The sequence below is a fragment of the Ctenopharyngodon idella genome, chromosome 1 (genome assembly GCF_019924925.1).
Source record: "Ctenopharyngodon idella isolate HZGC_01 chromosome 1, HZGC01, whole genome shotgun sequence".
Taxonomy (NCBI): domain Eukaryota; kingdom Metazoa; phylum Chordata; class Actinopteri; order Cypriniformes; family Xenocyprididae; genus Ctenopharyngodon; species Ctenopharyngodon idella.
In genome coordinates, this window is record NC_067220.1 from 8,455,232 (window position 1) to 8,482,247 (window position 27,016).

A 27,016-nucleotide genomic window follows, 5' to 3' on the forward strand; every position below is an offset into this window, starting at 1 on the left:
TAAACTGCTGTAGGAGGCAGCTGAGCATCTGCAGAAAGAAGTAACTCTAGTTCCAGGTGAACTTTGTTGGTCTAAAAAGAGAAAGTGACATGGGAATAAGTTGAGAGATGGTTATCTGGTGGTTGCGAACAATGCGACCCTTTATGCGCCCTTATCTCTCTGGCCGTTCCTAATGCCTGTGAGCTACCTGCCGTAAACACACCTGCGTGACCGGTCACACCTGGCCCTGCGTGGGATACGCTTATACGTGTTCATACGTTATCGGAATTCAGGGATTGGTCTCGTGATTTTGACCCATTTGAAGACCAGTAAAGACTGTGTTTCAAATCATTTTTCCTTTCTAGACTGATCCTATTAAGACTGCAGGAATTTGAAGAAGGCAGGAATTTCCCAAATTCAATCACGGAGCTTTGGACAACCCTCAGTAACTCCATCAAAAAATATATTTAAGACGGATATAGAGCATTTGGGTTGTGAAGATTATTGCGGCAAAGTCAAATTATGATGAGGACACAACTGAGCAAACCCGACAGAAATGCTTTTGTTTGGTTAGCATTAGCGCAGCTAGTAATTAAAGCATCAATCAACCGCCGTCGCTTCATTTACCCCGCCTGCCCAATGACATCCTAATCTCTGTTTGTTTTGACGCTGTCCACTGCTTGAAAGTTCGTCTTTCTCATTTCGTGACAACTAATCCCACTGTAACCGCGTTGGCCACAGTTTAATCAGAGCCTCGGAAAGATGCTTATGCATTTTAACTCTATGTTACGCCGAGGGGCGCCGTGTAATAAAAGTGCTAGGATTAACCTTTTGGTCATCTTTTTAGTGGATCTGCTTTTGATTAAAAGATTAGTCTCCTGTTTGGGAATAAGTTGCACATGAAAGTAGTATTGACCTGCAGACATGTCTGGGATTAGAGCTCCGAACATAGTTCTGGTCCCAAACCACAGTTATTTTTAGGGGGTGGGATGTAAATAGTTAAACTAGTTTGTTTGTATACTGGTTACTGAATTGTTTATCATTGTTTATCATTGTTTATCATTCTGAACATGAAGACCAATTTATGAGTAATGATGGTTGGTAAATTTGATGTTTTTTTTATGTTTTTCAGCCTTGAAAGAGCCTTGATGATGTTTTGATGTTTTCAGACTTTTGACAATATTCAGTTTATATTGAAATATTGTCAAAAGGCTGGAATTTACAGTATATTTAGGCAGCCCATATAACCGCTTGCTTCAAAATGATGAGATTTGGCGCACAGATAGAGGGTAGTCTGAATATTAAACAAAGCAAACCCCTACTAGGTACTAAATTTGAAATCTAATAAATTTATATAAATGTATGAATAAATTTCATACATAAATTTCTTATATATTCATGATGTTACTTATTATTTAATATAGCAATGTTCTACATTCCAAAATCATTGTGGAAGTATTCAATATATCTTTTGAGCTATATATTTTTCTCATTATTTTTTTTTTAATACTTTTCTAAATATTTTATTTTATCAAGCGTACCTGAGCCATGTAGACTCACAAGTGTACACTAGGGCTGGAGATTTAAAAATAATAATAATAATATTATGATATTTTCCACCCTTTTCATGATATTCAATACATATTTTAAAAAAATTTAATCAGAGAAATCATCATTTTAGCTGAACAGCTATTGTTTTAATGTGAGATCTAAAGGAATTTTGAATTGATTCACTTAGACAGTTTGAACTGATTCACTGATTCATTTTTGCTGCTGACGTTTGAAACAGAGATGCTTCTTGTACTTGCCAGTCATGACGCAATGAATAACTGTAACCTTATACCTTATTCACTTTTTTTTTTTTTGCTTAATTTGATTTTATACAGTAATCTCATCTCACATATTTCATGAATATTCAATATACTGTACCACTTTTTGCATAGATGCATCAATAAATGGCAAAAAGGTTCCTCAAGCATGAAAAATTGCAACGTATACTGTTTATTATTGAAATTCCTATAAATCCCTTGTGGACAGCAAGTAATAAATCTGTCACACGCTCACTTGATACATGATGAATATAGCATATAAAGCCATTTAGCCTCTGCGTTCACCACCTGTGACAGAGAAGTGACGACTGGGAGAGTTGAAAAGGATGGAATGAGAGACACAAAGATGAAGGAAGATGGGAAACGAAAAGATGAGAAGAAATTGGGTTTAAGGGGGGAGTCTTGTCATTTCTTTCCCCCATTGAGAGAATGCTCACTGGAGGGGGAGCAGGTATTGTTTAGTAGTGAGTGCATTTCATTCTCTCTCTCTCTCTCTCTCTCTCTCTCTCTCTCTCTCTCTCTCTCTCTCTCTCTCTCTCTCTCTCACACACACACACACACACACACACACACACACACACACACACACACACACAACTGTCTGTTTTCCTGCTCTTCAAGACGATGCTTTAGGCTGGTGAGCCGCCAACCGGAACCAGCTTCTACTGTCAACATCTTCATCTAGAGAAGAGTGAGAGAAAACAGGTGGACAAAGAAAGGAAAGATAGATTTGATTTGACGAAAGCCTGCTGAAAAGACTCACCTTAGCAGAAATGTCCATTTTAGTGGTTTTGCTGGTTAGTGCTGGTGTGGTGCTGGTTTAGCTGGTTGTCCAACGTATTATTTCTGGTATAGCTGGTTAATCAAGTTAAGACTTTTTTTTATTTTTTATTTTTTTATTTTGGCTGTTTGTTTATTCGTTTGTTTGTTTGTTCAGACAACTTTTTTTTAGACTATTTTATTTGCAATTTATTATTATTTATTATAATTATTTATTATTTATTTGACATTAAATGTATCATTATATTTATTGAAAACTAAATATTTGTATTTAGATTTATTCAATTTATTCAATCTGTTTTGGACTATTGGACTATTGCTATTGATTTTATTGTATTTATTTGACATTAAATATATTAAATATATTATTAATTATTTTTATTGAAAGGAAGACATTTCATTTTTACTTAGTTTTTTATTTGTTAAAAAATTTATTTACATCTTCAGGCACTCTAAATAAATAATTTAGGTCAAAGGCATTCAACAAAAAAAGGGAATCATTGAATTAATATGAGTATTAATAAACAATATTGCCGTTATTAGTTTATTTGTTTGTTTATTTATTTATTTTCATTTTTTATGTCATAAGAATTCTAATGTAAATGATAAAATCCGAGAATTACTCTGAAAAGGTTTGGCACCAGACATCAGAAGTTGGGTATTTTATAGCAAAACACACATTTCCTCCTGTCTTTGGCCAGACGTGCTCTTTCACGACTTTCATCAATACTTAAACACCTCGAGACCTTTTGTCCCCTAGCAGTCTGCATAGGATGTCTGTTCTGACCGGCCCAGGGGTGGAGACGGACTCACGCAGGGTTTCATCTCCTAGCATTGGAGGGACAGTGGAAAAAGTCTTTATAATTTCATGATCTATCACTCGTAGACTCACAACATGGCAGGTTTAATTATTTAGTATCCCTAGCTAGTGTTCTACTTTAACTGGATGGGTGGAACCATCCCGCCGTGGGCCGCCCCGCCACCAACTCTCTTGTTGTCAGGCAGATTTTGGTCTTGTTTACCACTTTGAATGGCTTAAAGCTTAAACGGCTTATAGCTCTATAGGTTATCTGTAATTTGCTTATGCAGTGTCATTTCAATTTGAAACACGTCTTTATGGTTTAGTACTAATCGTTTACTGGTTATTTGTGTGTTGTATTAAATTGCGCAAACTTTTCTTAGCAAACACTCAAGCCATCCATCTGCTTGTTATTCTAAAGGCCAGTCCTATAGGAAATATCTCCCATTATCAACAAAGAGAAATAGTCTTCGATTGATTTGTACAGGAAACAGTCATTATTCAAGCTGACTTGGTCAGACATCACATGTTGCTCAGACCTCTTTATGATCTTAATTAACCTTTGAACTGTGTAACTAGGCTTATTGACAGGGGTCAAAGATCGCCGCTGAACCACTGATGGAATCTTTGATCTTAGCAGGTGAAGAAAACCTGAATGCATTAACCATAAGCAATTCGACCTCTTGACTGCTTTTAAACTGTACCATATTTCTTTTCCTTATGTCTTGTGTTTGATCTACGTATTTAGTATTTTCTTGTGTCTAATATATCTTAGTAGATGCCATTTGATGAACAAAACAGCAAGACTGGTGGAAAAAGGAATTACGTTTTTTTCATGTTGGACTATCTTGAGGTTACAAATCTAGGTTATGTTTAATTTTCACCAGCCATTTTTTTTGTGAAAATGTGTGCAACTACATAATTTCAGTGTTTTTACAACACAATGATTCCCACACTGTAAAAAAAAAAAAAAAAAAGAATTGTTGGTTTAACTTAAAAAAGTAAGTTACCTGAGTTCATTGAAATTAAAAATTTGAGTTAATACAATGAAGGCAATTGATTTAATCAACAGAAACTCAAAATATTATGTTATCTGAACTACATTAATTATCTTGATTTGACAAAAGAAAAAATGTTGTGATAACAAATTATGAAAATATTTTTTTACACTGCAGGTACAAAAAAAAATAAGCGCTACATTCATTAAACGCAAAAATGTACATGCAAATGGTTTTACGAATAATTTGCACAGAAATGTGTTATGTAAATTAATGTAAAAATGGTTTTATGCACACTTTACACAGAAATTAATTGCATAGGAGTTACACATGAATGGTTTTTGTATAAATTCATTATATTTTTTTTGTGTAGAAATTATTACAAATTGTATACACAGAAATTGCACATATAGTGTACATTTTTTAAAATGATTTTCATGCAAATTTGTTTTACGTAAATTTACGTAAGAACGGATTTACAAGCAATTTACAATGCAATGTGTCACCTAAATGTACGTAAAAATGGTTTTACAAATAATTTACACTGAAATTTACAAATTTACAATGGTTTTATGAATGATTTACAAATACATTTGATATGTTATTAATGTAATTTACTCTGTCAAAATGATTTTTCAAAGCTGTAAAAGATTATTGAAGTATGTTTTAAAGAAAATGCTAGTCTATCTACTTCAAAATGTGCTACTTGCCTTTTCTTTGTAATTATTTGTGAAATTTATTAGCAATTTTTAAAGATAGTAAAAGATCTTTGAAAAATAGCTTCAAAGTAAACCTATTTTTATCAGTGTTGTTATATGGAAAATTTATACAGAAAGGAATGAGTCCCAGTGAATGAACTGTAATTCTGTCCCACTCAACCAATATGCCATTTACTCTGACTATGGGCCAGTCCTTCTTTCTCATATATTCCCAATTGTCCTGGTATCTATGATATTTTCTTCCCCATGATTTTTTCGTCTTGTTGATTGGTCTATGTTATCATCTCTCAGACCCTGAGCTCCTCCTCCCGTCTCTTTCGTTTAACCTCTGTCTTCTCTTCCATCGTTATCCGTGAACTCTTGCGGAGCTGCCACGATGTTTTGCCATGGAGTTGGATGGCTGAATGCGTCTTATTCCAGCATCTGGAAAGGGGTCATCCGTCTAGTCAGCTGTCTTGTCTGTCTGGCTTCAGCAGCCACAACACACTCGAGATCAGCATTTAAAAAAAGGGTTCGAGAAAACCTTCCCCCACCTCTCCATCCTTCTGCCACTGCATCATTGAAGCATTATGAGTGTGGTCCTTTGTGAGTGTGCCGAATTCCCCTGCTGGGAATACACACACACTCACTCACACAGAGTATTTGTAGCCTTGAGCATAGAGCACAGAAAAGGGATTCTTCCATATGGATTACTCTGCCCAGAGCCCGTAACTCTCGATGGGACGTGACTTATGGCCACTGGATGGAGAGGATGAGGTGAACAATGGGGATGAATGAGGTTTAGGCCTTGAGGAAAAAGGAACAGGGGGAAATTTAACTGTGGTGAAAACGAGCTCAAAAGACTCTTTGTTTGTCTTCGTCTAATCCACTACTTTTTCTAGTGCCACTTGACTTAATCAGCCCGTTTCACTGCATCACTGGTGTCGGTCATAGTCACAGCTTTGTAAGTGAGCCAGGATACTTGTGTGTGTGTGTGTGTGTGTGTGTGTGTTTGTGTGTGTGTGTTCGCTTTTGAAAGCCCTTACAGCCCATCTTGGCCTATGTTACACTTCATCTCAGGTGAGGAATGTTTTCGGTTGGCTAAGACACATCCATCGCTAAACCTCCCACATGGATGGAAGAACACGGACGAGTGTGTGTGGGAGGTCATGTGTTAAGTTCCAATCTCCTCTGTATGTATATATATATATATATATGTATATATATATATATGTGTATATATATATATATATATATATATATATATATATATAATGTGTGTATATATATATATATATATATATATATATACACACACACAGGATTTTAACTGTGACAAGATGATAGGCAGGGCAGTTTAAACGGTGAGAGGATGCAATCAACTATGTGCCAAATAATCCGTTAAAGGCACAGTTATTATTAGTTAATATATTAGTATTTCCCAAAGCTTGCCTACTCTTCTGCTACATCCTCTAAAGTACTTTTTCTTCACAAAATCAGTACCTGTTTTAAGAACATAGTATAAGTTGGGACAGCCGTCTTTATGACTGAGTCATTGAATCATTTACTTGACCGGTTTGTTCAAAACAGTGATTCACTCATGAATAAAACACGTAACTGGTCTTATCAATCCAGTCATCTGTTAAGTCGATGGCTGTCTCCGAAATCGCATACTATCTTGAGTATGTACTTACTTTGCGAGTGCTAAAAAGTACGTTCTATATAGTATGAATGTGTGTAGTATGAATGTAATCCGGACGTACTTCATTTGCCATGTTATCATTGTCATGTGACCTACCAGCATCAGTTGCATCGCTTCACCGCCATCTACAAATCCTCTCCCGTGGCTTCACGGGATATTAAAGTGCCCATCGTATGCAAACTTCAGAATCTCACCGGAAGCAGTAGGTCATCCGGGTACTTTTTGCCTACTCTTTTATAAGTACTGCCTTTTGTCACATACTGTTTTTTGCCTACTATATAGTAGGGAATTTCGGACGCAGCCGCTGGCTTTATGAATCTGGTCAGCTTTATGAAGTCGAGTCATTCATTCAACCAATTCATTCAAAAACACTGATTCATTCAGGACCCTTATGAATGGGTCTTTGAATTATTCGATCATCCGATTTGTTCAAAGGGACCGTCTTTATGAGTGAGTCATTAAAATATTTAATTATTCGTTCATTCGATTAGTTCAAAAACATTCAGAAACTAAGCGTGTGAAGTGAGTCATTGAAGAATTTGCTCATAGGATTCATTCAAAACACTGATTCATTACAAAACAAGCGACACGCTGAATTCAGTAATGCATACTAGTATACTACTTGTACTTCGTTTACCATATCTTTCTATGGCAGAAACAGTAAGAGTAGTATGCTAGTATGCAGTTCCGAATTCAATTATCTGAATCATTGATTCATTCAGAATTGCTGCTGCTGTGTGTTGCTCGAAGATGTGCGACAGCTAATTCTGCCATGGCTTTGTTTAGAGCTAGTTTCATTGGTGGCGGGACAAAAACAGACAAAGTGACTGTCAATACTGTGTCTAAAATGCAAGTTACTCTTCAACAACTGGTTTATTGGGACTGTTGTATAAATCTTTGTGAAGATTATGCAGTGCTACTTTCAGTAGCTTTAGAAACATTGTTTACGTGCCTCTAGGCAGCCATAATTCTTATCCTCTAGCTTTGATAGATCTGTTGTAATACCTGTTATGTAACCTCAAGCTCACTCACTGCACGTCTTCTGTTTTCCTAATTTTGAGGTCCTGTGGGTTTACATTTCAGTTATCTGTCAACCATTTGACTCTACATGGGAAGTTCATCTCTTATCTATAGTGATTTTTCATTGGTATTCAGTCTAATCTAGTCTTTATCACACTTTACAGAGAAGTTGTAGGATCTCTTGTGGTTCTGAGGTATGTGAACGAGAGAATGTGTTTTAGTTAAAGGGGACCTATTATGCCCCCTTTCCCCAGAATTTGTCTGTGAAGTTTGAGCTCAAAATACCCCACAGATCATTTATTATAGCTTGTCAAATTTGCCCCTATTTGGGTGTGAGCAAAAACACGCCATTTTTGTGTGTGTCCCTTTAAATGCAAATGAGCTGCTGCTCCAGGGCCCTTTTCCAGAAGAGGGCAGAGCTTTAACAGCTCGCGTTTCGGTTGCTGAACAACAACAAAGCTGGAGAATCTCACGCAGCCAAAATGAGGATTGTTAGTAATGGTGTTCAGCCTTACATTGTTCAAACCGGAGTCGACACTAAGAAGTTACAACTTCTAGAATGCATCTGGACGTTTCTGAATGTTTAGTGGATACATTTATGTAGTTACTGTGGAGTTGATTCAACTCATCGACTAGCATGTTTCTGTAAAAGAAAATATCTCCCTTTGCATTGAACTTTGAGCGTTGTAACTTTGCAGATGTTGTTTATGCTCAAACTGCAACATTACACACTAACTAAAGTTAAAAAAAAAAAATAAAAAATGGAAATCATAATCAAGGACCCCTTTAATTCTTAATGGCTATCAAACCAAAATATAAGATGGGAGTATCATGAGAGAACGTTTCCTTTGGGAAGAACTCAATGAATTGACTGGATGATACTTTGCAACAAGTGTAATCTGTGTTGTGTGTTTTCTTTCTTTTGCAGATTTTCCATGCCAACACTGACCCATCTGAGGTGGTTTTAAATCGTATTCCTCAGCCCGTTCTGGCCCGCTTTGTTCGTATTCGACCACAGTCGTGGAATAACGGCATTGCACTACGCTTTGAGCTTTATGGTTGCCAGATTACAGGTGAGTGTTTAGACTCACATTGTTTCTTTTCATTTTACCATTCAATGCAATTTTCTGAGGTCATTATATGATAACTATCGTCTGTTTGTGGAAAAAAAATTCCCCTCTGTTGAAGATCTCAAATCTGATTTGTGTTTGTGTACATTCAGTTATAAAGCTTTGCATATGTTTATTATGTTGAGTGTGATATTTGATACATCAGGCTTTTATGGCTCACATAGTTTGATATAGTGAGCTCATACCTGAGTGAAAAACAGCTCAATTTTATTCAGGCACCCAAACTGAGCAAAAATATGCAACTTGGTGCACTTGCTGATGTTTATATGGACAAAAATGTCTGATGCAATTCTGATAGCTTGTAATGTAAATCAGTGAGATCTTTATGAAATTATAGCAGACTACTTGCATAAAATGCATATAAAAAAATCAGCTGCTACTCTATATCTGCCAATAATATGTCTTAAGATGATATTTAAATGCTTAGTTTTATGATCAAATCTCTGTAGTTTTTAAAATGCAATGCAACATATTAGTCAGTTCAATACAGTGATGATTGAGAGATGTACAAATAAACATTCCTCAAAAGGAATATGTTCCTTCATCTTGAAATATTTCTAACAATATAAAAGACTTTCTAACAATATAAACAAGAATTTCTAACAATATAAAAGACAAAAAACAAACCCAGCATTATTAGAGTGTAGGCTTAATAAGGTTAACTATTCTTTAACTTCAAATTTCCCGGTAAAACTGTAATAAGTGTATTGTAAGACACTTTGGATATCAACATTTGAAGGCTGCAGTCGGTGTGTACATCTCTCTCATTCTATTTCGTCTCAGATGCTCCTTGTTCAGAGCTCCAGGGAATGCTGTCCGGGCTCCTCCCTGATTCCCAGATCTCAGCCTCCTCAGTGAGGGACCTTCACTGGGTCCCTGGAGCGGCACGTCTGGTGGCCAGTAGATCAGGATGGTTTCCCGGCCCTGCCCAGCCTATAGCTGGAGAAGAATGGCTCCAGGTGGACCTCGGGACACCCAAGACGGTGCGAGGAGTGATAACCCAAGGAGCGCGTAGCGGGGAGGGAGGAACCAGCTCAGAGAACCGGGCTTTCGTACGGAAGTATCGCCTAGCACACAGCCTGAATGGGAAAGACTGGAACTTTGTAATGGATAGCAAGACTAGCATGCCCAAGGTATTTCATTTGTCTATAGGTAGCATAATATAAACATAAGCAGAATGTTTAGCTCTCATTATGGAGCGTGATCATCCACAGCACAACAAGACCTAAAAGACTCTGCTGGAAAAAACAAGTCATTGTTTTACCATAGTTCTGGAACATACACTACCATTCAAAGGTTTGGTGTCACTAAGAAATTAAAAGAAATAAACCAAGTTGGTTTAAAAATGAACAAACCCAGCGGTTGGGTTGTTTTAACCCAGTGGTTGGGTTAAATGTTTGCCCAATGTGCTGGGTAGTTTTATTTAACTCAACTATTGTTTTTAAAATTACTGTTTTATTGTTTTAAATTACTTTACTGCTCACTTAAAATGAACCCAAATTAGGTTGGAAATTGACATTTATTAATATGTTTAATAAATGAACTTATGTTTGACCCAACCTGCTGGGCAGTGTTATTTAACTCAACAATTGTTTAAAAATGACTATATTTCTGGCTTAAAATGAACCCAAAATAGGTTGGAAATTAAAAATCAGACACATAATTACTAGAGGCAACAATAATAATCAAAAGGTCAATTTTTATTAATAAGCAATTTAATAAATGTTTATTGTTTAATTATTATTCATGAAACTTATTATAATAAGTGTTCATTTATTAAACATAATAATAAATGTTAATTTCCAACATACTTTGGGTTCATTTTAAGCAAGCAATACAGTAATTTTTAAACAGTAGTAGAGTTAAATAAAACTACCCAACCGCTGGGTTAAAACAACCCAGTCGCTGGGTTTGTCCATTTTCAACCCAACTTGGGTTGTTTTTAACCCAGCATTTTTTAGAATGTAATAATATTTCACTTACTGACCCCAAACATTTGAACAGTAGTGTAAGTGGTTTGTTGCTTTTCTAAGATGAACTTGGTTCAACTAATCATCATACATGACCAGCTAAAAACCTTGCAAGCATTTTCTGGGATTTTCCAGTAGGGAATCAACACAAATGGGCCACTTCAGGGGTTCCAACTAAATGCACTATCCAAATTCTTTTACTAAAAAGTTTAAACATCACCTGTGATTCAATGTCTAAATTCAGTAAGTTTGTGTATGAGTAGTCTCTTTTTTTTCCATAGATTTTTGAGGGAAACACACATTATGACACCCCGGAGCTGAGACGTTTTGAGGAGCTGCCGGCACAGTTCATCCGCATCTATCCAGAGCGCTGGTCTCCGGCAGGGATCGGAATGAGAATGGAAGTCCTGGGCTGCAACCTGCCAGGTAGGGCCCTCAGATACACCACTGTTGTGAAATCATAAGCTAAATTACTTGTTGTTGATTGGGCAGTTCCTGTTGTAGGGTGAAACTACAACTGACACTGAGCTGCTGCCCAGAAACGCATCGTCAGCTGAACCCTATTGCAGCCTGAACAATTTTTTTCTTTTCATTTATGGTGGGGAGAAGTAAAAAAAAAGAGAGAAGAGAAAATAGAAACGTAGAAACAGTGATTCTCTCTAAGAGAAGTGGATGAGAGAAAACAACCAATTTAAAATTGGCGAAGGCTGGATGAATTTTGTAAGGTAGAAGCTTTAGTGTGACGTCTCAGTTGCTTGTGTGCTGTGTATGCTACCGTTCACTGTTTCTATTTGAATATATTTTAAAATGTAATTTATTCCTGTGAACAAAGTTGAATTTTCAGCATCATTACTCCAGTCTTCAGTGTCACATGACCCTTCAGAAATCATTCTAATATGATGATTTGCTGCTTAAGAAACATTTATTATCATTGTTGAAAACAGCTGTGCTGCTTTTGATGAATAGACAGTTCAAAAGAACATTTATTTTAAACAGAATTTTGTAACATTATAAATGTTTTTCTTTTGATCAATTTAATACATCCTTGCTGAATAAAACTTCATTAAAAATAACAAAAAACTTTCTGACCCCAAACTTTTGAACGGTAGTGTATGTTTGGGACATTCTAACTCATTTAAGCATCAACCTTGTTTTAGATGTTTTTTAATCAAATAGCAATGATCTGAAGTGCTATGTATTAATTGGTATTCTAAGAAATGGCTGAGTTCATATTGAGATTTCAGCACAATCTGAGATCTCGTCTTAAAATGTTTGAAGAGACACGTGAGATTGCTGGGATCTTTTTCTCAGGACAAAAATCTCTCCATTTAATCTGATTCCTTTCTAGGAGACACAAATGAGAAATTAAAGAGATTAGCTTGCTGTGGGAGCAACTGCGTGTTAATGTTATTATGATCGATTTTTAGGGATTGTTTGTGCTTATCTGACCAGACTTGCTATAGAGCGTCAACCTGCACGAATACACAATTCCCATGTCTACAATATTATAAACATGAAAGACACACACAAACGCACTCACGCAGCTCTGCTATAATCAGACAGCTACCCCCTGTGCCAATTATCCTCTATGTTGTATAATTTATCATAGAGCTGCTGGAGATACATCTGATTGAGTGTGTGTGTGTGTGTGTGTGTGTGTGTGTGTGTGTGTGTATGCAAATGTACGGTATGCTCTACTTTTAGGTGTGAAAACCAAATGCTCAAAGTTCTAGAGACCTTCAGCATGGATTGATTGATCAGCATTGCAAATTTAGAAACCCTCACAATTACATAAATGTACTGTGGCGGTGCTAAGATTCAGTGATGGTATCAGATGGTTATTCTCTATAGATAGATAGATAGATGGATGGATGGATGGATGCATGGATGGATAGATGGATGGATGGATGGATGGATAGATAGATAGATAGATAGATAGATAGATAGATAGATAGATAGATAGATAGATAGATAGATGAATGGATTGATGGATGGATGGATGGATGGATCTCTAGATAGATGATGGATCGATCTCTAGATAGATGGATGGATGGATGGATGGATAAATGGATGGATAGATAGATGGATAGATGGATGGATGGATGGATGGATGGATGGATGGATGGATCTCTAGATAGATAGATAGATAGATGAATAGATAGATGGATGGATGGATCTCTAGATAGATAGATAGATGGATAGATGGATGGATGGATCTCTAGATAGATAGATGGATGGATTGATGGATGGATGGATGGATCTCTAGATAGATAGATAGATAGATAGATAGATAGATAGATAGATGGATGGATGAATGGATCTCTAGATAGATAGATAGATAGATAGATAGATGGATGGATGGATCTCTAGATAGATAGATAGATGGATAGATGGATGGATCGATCTCTAGATAGATAGATAGATAGATAGATGATGGATGGATGGATGGATCTCTATATAGATAGATAGATAGATAGATAGATAGATAAATGATGGATGGATGGATGGATCTCTAGATAGATAGATAGATGGATAGATGGATGGATCGATCTCTAGATAGATAGATAGATAAGTTTTGGGTGAACTGTCCCTTTATGAAGCACACCCTTTCTCTCTAGCTCTAACTTTGTTTTCCAATCAGTCTCTCTCTCTCTCACTTTCTCTCTCTCTGTTCCCACCATTTGTTTTCAGGGAGTGTTCTTGCCTGTGTAAATGTTTTTCTTCTGGTCCTGCTCTCATCACTTCTCCTCCTCTTTCTGTTTCTCATCAGAGACCACGTAACTCTCTTTCCCATGTTCTCTCTCCCACACACACACACACACACACACACACACACACACACACACACACACACACACACACACGCACAGTGTCACACAGTCACACACACACTCATATGTTCTACATGTTCGTCCCACAGAACAGCTGTTGTAGTGTATGCAAACATATACCTGCCCACACTGGGTTACTTAGTATGTACATGTGAAAAAACAAATCTCCCAGAAGTAATTGCTACAGTGTTCTGAGTGGTTGCCTTGTTCTTCATAAAATGTATATGAAGTTGAATTTGAACTTATTTCTTGGGTTTATCAGAATAGTGTCAAGTTTGATAAAATGAGATAATTAATCCATCTTTTTGTATTTTATCTCAGCCATGTGTCTGTCATCATATTCTCATGTCCTCAGGCTTTGTGTGCTGTGGTCATCATGAAACAATCTAATGCATATAATATATAGTACACTGCATGAGTCCCAGGTGAATTATGGGGCCCTAATGGCAGCTGTTTTATTTTCCCAGCATGCACTACTGCTCTCGGCAGCCCTGCCGAGCTCTGGTTAGCAGGCTGAAATATGCAGAAAAGCTTTATGCATAATTGAGGGTATTTTATTTATTTATTTATATATCTATTTTTCATTATTGATTTATTATTTTTTTGCTGAATCAGGTTCTTTGGAGAATGATGTGACAGTTTTCCTTAAGGAAGGGTGAGAATTTGATGAAAGCAGAAATGACAGGACAAGAGTAGAGAGAGAGAAGAGAATGATGGGATATGAGCTGAGAGAGGGGGAGCAGAACTGAATGGATGGAAGACAGATTACAGCTATCAATAATACGCTTTCATTTCTTCGCCTTACTTCCCATTACTTCCAACACACTCAGACACACACACACACACACACACACACACACACACACACACACACACACACACACACACACGAAAGGCAATGATCTTCCCGCTAGTCTTAATCACATTAAGGAAACTGCAGCCTGCGGTGAGGTGTACAGTTACACGTACGGTTTAAAAAGACGGATAACATATACAGCCATTTTGAAACAGCAATAACCTTCACTCTAAGAAAAGTCTATGAAAATATTTCCTGACGTACGGTGTTAATATGAAGGAGTTTTCTGTATTGATTTTCACAGGTGTTTTACCCATATTTTGACCTACTCATTGCCTTGTGTTTAGTTTTAGAGTTAAAGGAAATGTCTGTAAACTTAATGTATAATGTCCTGTTTTTTTTCTACAGATTTTTTTTCTTACAGTGTTTAGTAGGGGTGAATTCATGGTGATTTTGACAGTTTTTGCCATTGAGATGACTTGGGAAAAAGTGTCCCAATCCACCTGAATTTACCCTACATTAAGAAAAATGAATAAATAAATTCAAGGGTAATTTTTGGATCACAAACATTAGCATGTTTTGAAATTTAAAATATGTTAAAGGCTACTAAATTTAGCATAGTTAACACATTTAACTAATTTGGCATTAAAGGACGAAAAAGAAAATTCTGCCATATGAAAATTATTCATGCACCAGTGTTGTTATCTATGGAAGCTTGTTTCCGCCAAGAAACAAAATTTTTTTTTTATCAGAATTGCAAGATATAAACTCAATTGCGAGTTATAAAGTCAGAATTGTGTGATATAAAGTCAGAATTGCGAGTTATAAAGTCAGAATTGTGTGATATAAAGTCAGAATTGTGTGATATAAAGTCAGAATTGCGAGTTATAAAGTCAGAATTGCGAGTTATAAAGTCAGAATTGTGAGATATAAAGTCAGAATTGTGAGATATAAAGTCAGAATTGTGTGATATAAAGTCAGAATTGCGAGTTATAAAGTCAGAATTGTGAGTTAAGAAGTCAGAATTGTGAGATATAAAGTCAGAATTGTGTGATATAAAGTCAGAATTGTGAGATATAAAGTCAGAATTGTGTGATATAAAGTCAGAATTTTGTGATATAAAGTCAGAATTGTGAGATATAAAGTCAGAATTGTGTGATATAAAGTCAGAATTGTGTGATATAAAGTCAGAATTGTGAGATATAAAGTCAGAATTGCGAGTTATAAAGTCAGAATTGTGAGATATAAAGTCAGAATTGTGTGATATAAAGTCAGAATTGTGAGATATAAAGTCAGAATTGTGTGATATAAAGTCAGAATTGTGAGATATAAAGTCAGAATTGTGTGATATAAAGTCAGAATTGCGAGTTATAAAGTCAGAATTGTGAGATATAAAGTCAGAATTGTGTGATATAAAGTCAGAATTGTGAGATATAGTCAGAATTGTGTGATATAAAGTCAGAATTGTGAGATATAAAGTCAGAATTGTGTGATATAAAGTCAGAATTGTGTGATATAAAGTCAGAATTGTGTGATATAAAGTCAGAATTGTGAGATATAAAGTCAGAATTTTGTGATATAAAGTCAGAATTGCGAGTTATAAAGTCAGAATTGTGAGATATAAAGTCAGAATTGTGTGATATAAAGTCAGAATTGTGAGATATAAAGTCAGAATTGTGTGATATAAAGTCAGAATTGCGAGTTATAAAGTCAGAATTGTGTGATATAAAGTCAGAATTGCGAGTTATAAAGTCAGAATTGTGTGATATAGTCAGAATTGTAAGAAAAAAGTCAGAATCACGACTATATCTTGCAATTCTGACTTTTTTTCTCAAAATTGCGAGATATAAACTCAAGTCAGAATTGCATGATAAAAACTCACAACTGCGAGAAAAAAGTCAGAATTATGACTATATCTCGCAATTCTGACTAAAGTCAATTCTGACTTTTTTCTCGCAAATGTCGCAATTACCTTTTTTATTTATTTATTTTTGTGGCAGAAACAAGCTTCCATAGTTATCGTTAACTAAAATGCAAACTATTGAAATGGATAGTTATTGAAATGGAAGTTTGTTTGTTTTTTTAAGAAAACTGAAGGTAGATTTTTAAGTTTAAGTTTTTCACCTAATATTTATATTTTATTTTAATAAAATATAAACACTAGATAAAAAAAAAAACCTTAAACTTAAAATAATAAAATAATAAAAATAAATTTAAGCTAAATAGAAATATATACAGTATATAGAAAAATGACAAAAAAACGTCACCAAAACTTAAATTAAAATGAAAACTGAAAATGTGAAAATAAGTTAATTCAAAATATTTATAAATATCATAATATTATATAAATAATATTAAAATAACACTGCCATGCACATCTTACTCTTTATGCAAAGTCATAACATATTTGTATTGATATTTTTTTTTATTAATTTTTTATTGACTCATCCACCATCTTGGTTCAAACTTTTTAGTGAGCCCATCACAGAGCATTCTTACACTGCCCTGAAAGCTGCATACAGAGCTGTTGAAGATTGTAGAAGGATGCATAATTATGCTCCTACCTCTTAGAACAGCCTTGTAATGTGACGGTAGAAGTACAGCGCTTTGTGTGACGGCGTTCCCTGTATTTGTCTTGTATGTTGTGCTGACACGACTGTCACATCTCTGAAAGGTCAAAATCATTACACCGTGACACACAGCGACCTTTAAACCCTGACAGAACATCTTCACGGCACGGAGAGTGTTTGCACATCGCAAGAGCACAGTCCCGCGCAGGTGATGATATTTATCCGTCATCCCTGTACTAATTGAATCAGAAGACAAAGAAAAACAAATGGACACAGACTGCAGGTGTGGAGGCATATGAAAGAATGATCGAGGGAAAGAGGATGGCGTAGAGAGGGAGGCCGTTAGCAATAGGGCAGAGGAAGTGGTATTAGCTGGCTAATTGCTTCAGAAAAGGCCATGGCATTACAGTGACAAATATCACCAGCTGTGGCTCACCTTTTATGAATTCAAAATATTAATGTATGCACCGATTCACTTCCTTTGCAGATACTACTGTGTGAGTGACCGTTCAGTTCATATACTAGATGGACTTCTGTTCTTATTTAAGTCTAAAACATTTTCATTTAATGCAGTTTATTTGTTTCCTAGGCAGTTTTACAAGATTGCTAAACTATTTTCTACCCACTAGATAGATTTATATATATTAGGGGTGTAACAATACACAAACATGATGGTTCATGAAATTATTTTTCAATTATTTTTCTACTCCAATTCATTTTTTGAAATATGATCATTTACACAGTTACTGTCATAACTTGTTTTAATGACACATTTATTTAAATATAATTTAAATAATTAAGACATTACTAACAGGTAAAGTAAATATAATGAATATATAAGCTAATATAGTGCATATATTCAGTGAAATGCTCCCCTCTAGAGTTCATTTCTCTAGTGAACTAACATGCTGCGGACACTAAATGACTTACCTGAGGTAAATGTAATGCTGCGTAAGATATTATTCTCAAGCTGTTTTATTGATGTCTTTCCACGGTTGAAACACTGGTTGAGAGATTACACGTAAACATATCTATGCATGTTCTTCTTCTGCGCTTTTTCCTGTTGTGGCGGTTAGCAAACAGCGTTGCATTACTGCGCGCGCCCCCTTCTGGACTGGAGTGTGGATCACTTGTGACTGACTGTATTCGTCGTCTGACTGTATGAACCAAACCGTGACGCCCGTACCGTGATAGTTCGCGATGAATACATGTACTGTTACACCCCTAATATACAGTATATATATATATATATTCTCATATATTGTTCTTGTTTTAATGTTGAAAACATTTCAGACATTATAGGGGACATTTTGGTGCCTGTATGTTTTACTGTTCATTATTTTACAGTACCATTTTTTTGAACAGCTAAAAACTGGTGATACTTTTTTTTTGTTAGCATAATGGATTTGTGGTCCTATATATTAGTATGCATGTATGTATACATGTGTTGTTTTCATTCAACACCCCATGGTTTGTCTGTTTTTTCTCCCTACAGCAACGCCATCCATCAGTCTGATGTCATTATTTAAGACAGATGTAAAGACCTGCAGGCGATACGGGGACAAAATGATAGTTTTGCACAGTATTGCATACTGTGCACATAGTTTATATACCCCTCTGCGCTGACATAAATTCTGAGTTTGGAGCTTTATGATTTAATTTATGAATATCTGACTCATGGCTGGCTGCATAATTAAAATGAAAGGGAATCTCATTTGAAATGGAAAGAAAAGAGATTTGTTTTAATGGAAATGCATTCTGGTCTGGGTTAAGATAAGATTGTTAATTATGTTTCCATCCGCAGAAACCTCCACACCAGCTGTAGAGACATCCAAACCAACTCAACCTTCCTCTGTAGAAACCACCACAACACAGAAACCCAGTCCAGGTTAGTAGTTTTTTTACTCACAATACATGATTACTCAAACACCCTAAACCTCTAGAAATCAGCCACATTTTGGGTTGTTGTTGCATGCATATGTGAAATGGGAGCAGGATACCAGTAAGTCACGAAATGTTGCTTTAAGTGAAGTTTGATCCCTGATTGAATACATCACAACGGCATAAATATATGAATATGACCCGTAAGCACACTCACACCACTTTTTAATTCAATAAATATAATTTCCCTTTAACATAAGCAACACTATCATGATTTTCAGTGGATTGTTTTGGCAGAATTGTTGTCATTTCTTTATTTTTGAACATTGATGCAGCTGAAGTCAAAGGTCAGAGCTCAGTTTAGCTTAAAGTGCTGTTAGCCGTCCAATGTTTTGCCAGCATTGATGAATATTAATGCGGATGTATTGATGTATTCTCTCCGTCAGTTACCAGCGCTGCCCTGCCGTCTCACAAAGGACTGTGTGATTTTGAGCAAGGATTGTGTGGTTGGACCCTTGACCCGGATTCTGACCTCAGCTGGGCGCTACACAGCTCCAGCAAAAGCACCGCCTTGGGTCAAAGTCAAGATCTCTCCGTGGGCTCAAACAGTGAGTATCACACACACACATACACACATTCATATGCATAGAGAGGTTGTCATGCCTGTAGGCTCTCGGCTGTGTTCGTGCTTAGAAACACACTACGTTTACAAAACAAACAAATATTATATTATATTACATTACATTAAGTTAAGTTATATGAAGTTATATGAATTACATTATATGATGGGACAACAGTTAATTTACAGTTTGTTGTCATTATACAAAAATATGTAATATTTAAATAAATCATAATTTATACTTTTTGTTTCTTTATTATATAGTGTATATTAATATATTTTGTGATTTGATTTTTATAATATTTTATACTGATAAGAAATATAATTTGCATTGACAAAAACTTAGCGTCATTATATACAAATATATACTATAATGTTTAAATAAAATATACTATAAAATAAATATAATATAGTATAATTTTTTTAATAAAATAAACCATATATAAAATATATAAACTTATAAAATATAAATTATATTTTATAATAAAATTTTTATAATAATTTATAATGATATTTCTCATTTTTACATTTTATTATATATTAATTTTAATTATCTTTAATTTACTGTTTTGAAATTTTCTTCACCAGTCTTCCTAACTAGTTTTACAAGCTTTACTGCCATGTTCTGTAAAACCTAACAGTGTAAATCGCTAAATAAAATAAGTTCATTTTACTTAAACTTTTTAAAAAGTTGATTCAACTTAACAAATATTTGTTTTGTGAACTCAAAAACGAATTATAGTAAGTAGAACTCAATCGGAATAAGTTACTAGAAATAATATGATATTTTAACTCTAAATTAATTTCTGTAATTTAAATCATTAATCTAGTAGTTTACATTTATGGCTGACCACAACATATTTAAAAGAAATTTGAACTTATTTCATGGTTTCTAATTTCTTTTAAACAATGCTTTCCGAGAAATTACATTTTTATAGCGTAGGTTAAGCTTTTATAGCTTTGATCTCCTGTTCTGTCATCATTGCTTTGCACCAATGATAGTTTTTGCTTAGTCTTATGTGACTTTATTACTTTGAGTTTGATGAACTTAAACCATTTAAGGCACTTGGTTTCCTTAAACCATTTAAGTAGCTATATAGTTGTTAAAACTTAGTTAGATTAATGATTGACTAAATCAACACTAAAATATACGTGAATGTAACTTAATGTATATGAGTTTACAGTACTCATACTTATTGGTTTTAAAACTTAAATGGTTTAAGGCAATCGGTTTCCTCAAATGGTTTGAGTTACCGTAATTTATCGGGTTTTACAGTGAGCTTTTCCATAAAAGATCATGTTGCCAGTTTTGGCAGTGAACATCTAGGCTTGCACCAGACATGTACCAACCAGAATAAACCAGCCTGGGTCCACATAGAAATTGATGCCAGTGTAAACTCAGCAGGCTATTTTGCCCCTTTTTCTTTGTATTATGACTTCATTCTGTTTCCAAATCAGTTTCCTATTAACTTTTTTATGCCTCACGCCAAAGACAAGCACCTGGACTGTTCCCAGAACAGCCTTTCCCCTTTCTATCCCCAGTACGTGCTCTCGTAAACTCCTGTGACCTCATTCCCTCTGTACACGGCGGTCTGCTTTCCACATGTCAGACACTGCCATGAGATCTAGAAGAGGAAAACAGGATGAATGCTCGGCATGCTTTCTCTCCTCCTTTCTCCCTCCCGAACACTGTCACACTCCCTTTATTTCTATCCCATGACACATCGCAATTAGAAGCGTACACCAGGAACAAAGCATGGCAGTGAAGACAGAAATAATCTTGGAATGCCGAAACAATCACTGTTTGATTGAGAGCTGGGAACCAGTGAGCCGCAGATTACTACATGTTTGTCAATAAGAAAGCAAAAATTACCATATTTACTGTCTTAATACACCCTCATGTTCTGGTTGTGAACGATTGTGAAAGAAAGAAATTATGATGAATTATACATCAGCTTACGGAAGTAAAATGGGTTGCCATTTCATGTTAGCAATATGCCACTCGAGGGCTTGTGTTACAGTGATTTCACCATGTTTGAGTCAGGTGTTGACTGTAAAATCACTGTAATGCTGGGTGTCGAGTGACATATTGCTCAGCAACAGCATTATGACGGAGACACCAATGTTCACTAAATAATTACATTAATTATTAACAGTAAACACAATAAATAATTCTCCCGCCTAGTACTATAGCCTAACCATAGGCTGTCTGTGGCTGCCAAACATTAATAAAGAATTCAGTTGATTTGAGGTCACTGGTTTGCATATGTTGGCTGTTTTACAACAGCTTCAAATGTGGCTCATTCTGTCAGATTTTAGAGATTAAACAATTAGTTTCATACGTTTGCATTCATGCTACTGATTTGAAATTTTCTGTATATTTTCAATTATACACTACCGTTCAAATGTTTTCTATTTTAATACACTCTAAAAAATGCTGGGTTAAAAATAACCCAAGTTCGGTTAAATATGGACAAACCCAGCGATTGGGTTGTTTTAACCCAGCAGGTTGGGTCAAACATTTTATTTATTTTTATTGAACTCAGCTATTGTTTAAAAATTACTATATTGCTTGCTTAAAATGAAGGCAAAGTTAACATTAATAAATTAACATTTATTAATATGTTTAATGAATAATGATTAAATAATAAACATTTATTAAATCGCTTATTAATAAATGTACACCATTTGATTATAACTATTGGCTCTAGTAATTATGTGTCTGATTTTTAATTTCCAACCTATTTTGGGTTCATTTTAAGCCAGCCATATAGTAATTTTTAATCAATAGTTGGGTTAAATAAAACTACCCAGCAGGTTGGTCAAACATTTAACCCAACCGCTGGGTTAAAACAACCCAATTGCTGGGTTTGACCATATTTAACCCAACTTGGGTTGTTGGGTTTAGAGTGTATATTTCAAAATGTATTAATGTAATTTATTCCTGTGATGAAAGCTGAATTTTCAGCATCATTACTCCAGTCTTCAGTGTCACATGATCCTTCAGAAAACATTCTAATATTTGCTGCTCAAAAAAACATTTATTATTATCAATGTTGAAAACAGTTGTGCTGCTTAAGATTTTTGTAGACAAAAGAACATAAATGACTACTGTTACTTTTGATTAATGTAATGCATCCTTGATGAATAAAAGTATTAATTTCTTTAAAAAAACAAAAAACAAAACAAACTACTGACCCCAAACTTTTGAATAGTATATATCATTATATTATATTAAATATAATATATCATTATATTATATTTAATATAATGATACATTATATATTTAATATAATCATTATATTATATTTAATATAATATATGTGATTTGCTAAGCAATATTGTTTTAATAATTTATTTTGTTCCAAAAACCTTTAAAAAGTCAGAAGCATTGCAATTTCCCAGAACTCCTTTCTGGAAGTTCAAAAATCCCTTATTTCAGTTTTTTCAGCTGTCGTGTGGCAAAGGGTTAAATCTTTAATTGACTTCAGAGGTGCAGATTCTTGTGGAAAAACTGCATTTCCCACCATGTATTCCAGTCCTTCACCTGCCTTCCAGGCAGATTTTTGCATAGACTTCCATGTACTTAGAGCCTCTTTCAAGAAATCATTATTCGTTTCCCCTTATAAATATAGTACTTACGATCAAAAAGGGGATTTTTTTTTTATTTCACATAAATAAAAGATATTCACTATTCCCCCCTTCACATCTCCTTATATATGCATTCCCAGTGAAGTTAAGGGGATTGTTATCCTAAACCTATTTTAAATTCATTGCCTTGGAATATTTTAAATGCTCTCTCTGAAAGACTTAACAAGCCGTGCCGACAGCTGCAAGGTGTTATAGGCGGTTTTTGACAGTTCTCAAAATGTTTAAGACTCCAATAGGTCACATGTCTCCTCCCCGTCCAATCGGATCACTCAGAGAGATGCCGACCGCCACCACATGAGCTGTCTTTTTGACCTTGAAACGTCTGGAAAAATTATTCACAAATATACAGAGAGATAAAAGAGTGCGCACCTGTCTCGCCACTCTTTCTTCACTGTAGGGGTCGTGCCATGCTCCCACTTAACGCTCTTTCACTCTCGGCTTAGCAAACAGACACCTGCCGTCACCTAAAGTGCCTACAGTAAAGCCTAGTGGGCTACCGTCGCTCACGAAAGACACTAATACTAGTGACGAGGTGCTTGACTTTTCCCACAGTGACACACTTGACTTTTCCGTATAATCACACAGCGTGATGTTTAGGCGAATCATGTTGCTCAAAATCACAGTTTGGGTTCAGGAAGTGCTCACCGGCTGTTTGATAGGTTGGATCCAAAGTGACACAAACCAGACTGTTAAAATGTCATGTGCTTAAAGGGATAGTTCACCCAAAAATGAAAATTCTGTCATCTTTTACTCACCCTCATGTCGTCCGTAAGACTTTCGTTCATCTTCAGAGCACAGATGAAGATCTTTTTGATGAAATCTGAGAGATTTCTATCCCTCCATTGACAGCTACGCATCTACCACTTTGGCGCTTCAAAAAGTTCATGAAGATCGTAAAACTAATCCAAAGCGGTTTAGTCCAAATTTTCTGAAGAGACTCGATCACTTTATATCACTTGCCCAGTAAGGAATAAACAAGATTACATGTAACTAACCAAAAGGCTGCAAGGTTTTCATCTGTCACTTGGTAGAAACGAATCAGATTAGACAGATGCAGACATGGACAGGTGATATGACACACTGTATTATGTTTGATCTCTCACAGGTTTGGGAAACTACCTGTACATTGAGGCCAGTCCTGAGACGCAGGGTCAGAAAGCCAGACTGTTCAGTCCCAGTGTGGATCCCTGACACCGGGCCTCTCTGCCTGATCTTCTCCTATCAGCTGGAGGATCAGGCAACCCTGAGGGTCCTGCTGCAGAACAAACACCAAGAGGAAACCCTCCTCTGGTCCCTCCGTGGAGACCAGGAGCCCATCTGGAAAGAAGGACGGACCATCATACCTCGATCTCCAAATGAATTTCAGGTAGGCAGATTAGACATTCAAATACAGTCAAAAAACAGTCAAATACATTTAAAACTGCAATGTTTGGTTAATAGTGTTGATAAATCTTTTCAAAAAGGCTGTACAATTAGGGCTGTCAAGCATGGTAATTTTGGAGATCATTGATCTTGAAAGGCATTATTACACATTTCTGTCATTTTCTAAAGACGGTCTTGTTTTCTTTCTTTAACTTTGTCATAAACAAAATAACTTCTGTTGAGATCACAAAGAAAATCTGTTTTTGATCTTGAGAAAATGAAATAATTATAATAGTAGTGTTCAAAATTTGAGATTAGTCGAATGAGTCCCACACATTTGACCCCAAATTCAAAAGAAAAAGTGTATTTTGTCTATTTTGACCCAAAAGTCTTTTTTAAAGTCTAATTTGTGCATTATTGTGATGCAAAAAATTTATTAAAAAATAGATAGATTAAATTGCAAGGGTAAATTAATTAAATTGTAAATTGTAACAATTTAAAAAATCAAATAATGGCACTATATTTTTAACACTACAATTAGGTTTTATTTTTGGAAACTTTCCAGGATTTTTGGGAAATTTTTGGAAACTTTTGGAAAGTTTCTGGAAATTTAACAGAAATGTTCAGCCCCTTTGCAACCCTAACTACAATACAGTCAAAAAATGAGGATCTGATGAGAATAACATGGGTTTATAATGGAAAGGAAAATTATTAAAAAGTATAATAAAATGTCACATTTCAAAAATTGTCATGCCCACAATAGATTTTGCTTTATTCAAATCATACTTTCTTATTTCTTTTGATATTTTAGTGAAATTCACCCCCAAAAATGTAATTAACTCTTTCCCCGCCACTGACGGAATTTTCCGGCTTTCTGTGTTTTCACTGTTATACGGTAGGGGGCGCTATTATGCATCTTCTGAAAGAGTACTGAATCTCCTGATCAAAACACAGGCAAAGAAGAAGCAGAAACAAGCGATATCATATGTAAGCAGATGCATATGTAAAATAATGCGATCATCAACATTGAACATCATATAAATCAAAACTGCCTAACGTTACCGAATGACATGTTGACCTAGGACGAGCTAAAGGACCAAAAATGCTGGCGCTGGCTGGCAACTTTTTTTTCAAACGTGCTGGCAAGGAAAGAGTTAATTATTCAAATCTATTGCCCAAATTTGAATCATTATTAAAGTTTCGACAACCCGTAAACCTTTGTTGTTGTATTTGTTTAGTCCTGGTAGCCTGACAAATATCATAGTGACATTTTCTGTTTTCTATGTGCTCATATTGTCATGTTATCACACAGGTGGTAATCGAAGGATTTTTTGAGGGTACCAAAGGCCACATTTGGATCGATAACATCCACATGAGTGTGAACACACCGCTGGAGGAGTGTACTCGTAAGTGTGCATGTCTCACCTTTTTCTTCCATCATTTGTTTTATCCTTTATGCTTTTGTTGTCATTTATAGCGACAACTTAAGCCAAAGCCTTGCATTATCTCTACCAGATGTTTCTCCCTGCCACGCTCTTTCTGGTTTCCTGTGAAGTCACCTTTATCTCTTCATTACAGATTGCACATATTCCAGTTCCACCATTTTCGCCATAATTTGTTGAGATTTTGAAGACACTCGCTCCATAAACCTCTCCATTTACTGTGATCAAACCTAGCCATCACAGCCACTATCTCAAAGAGCTTCTCAAAATAGAATTTATTAACATGAAAGGAGGACACACACAAAAAAATAGTGTGCCTCGTTGTTTGCCATCAAAAGCAAAATGTAGAATCAAATCTAGGCCACAAATGCCCCTGGGCCCCGATGCTAATCTATGTTTCATTATTTCCTTCGCGCTTCTCCTTCCATGTTTGTAAACAGAGATTTTTTAACGGAATTAGTCGATAGCCAGAGCTTTTTGAGGATGGATCTTGCACAGAAGCTTTGTGGTTTATGGTCTTAAGGATATCAGAATGTGACCATGTGCTCGCCGCTACTCCAATTCCTGGTCCATAACTAGAAACTCTTGATTTAGTCATTTTTGGCTCACAGCGCCGCTGCTTGGCTCGCTCCGAGGCTACGGGACTTGGTGGTTTATTTCGAATCCAAAAATTGGAAGCCTCCAGAGCTCATGTTCCACCATGTGCCTGCTGTGATTCTTCCCAAAGCATGCTGGGAGAGTTCTTATCAACCCGTGCAGTTGGACTTGGAGTTCCCGCCAAAAAGAGATCCCCGAGCCGCTGGCCCTCACGATAGTTCCTCGTCTTTTTCTAATTGTTTGTATTTCAAGAATTTAAGCAATGTCCTCCATGTTCGCTCTCCAAAACAAAACCTGAAAACATGAAAACAACTTAAAACTTGAAAACATGCTTCTCTGCCAACTAATTGAGAATCAAAATG

The 27,016-nt window shown here is 35.6% G+C and overlaps 1 protein-coding gene across 1 annotated transcript in view; it reads left to right on the forward strand.

Annotated features, from left to right (window-relative positions):
- nrp2a (neuropilin 2a) overlaps window positions 1-27,016 on the forward strand; it is an 83,189-nt gene that overhangs the window by 41,160 nt on the left and 15,013 nt on the right. Inside the window, 8 exon segments of the mRNA XM_051890620.1 lie at window positions 8,734-8,878; window positions 9,719-10,068; window positions 11,187-11,331; window positions 18,907-18,990; window positions 19,430-19,591; window positions 24,359-24,438; window positions 24,440-24,619; window positions 25,928-26,021. Coding sequence (XP_051746580.1) covers window positions 8,734-8,878; window positions 9,719-10,068; window positions 11,187-11,331; window positions 18,907-18,990; window positions 19,430-19,591; window positions 24,359-24,438; window positions 24,440-24,619; window positions 25,928-26,021 — 1,240 coding nt within the window.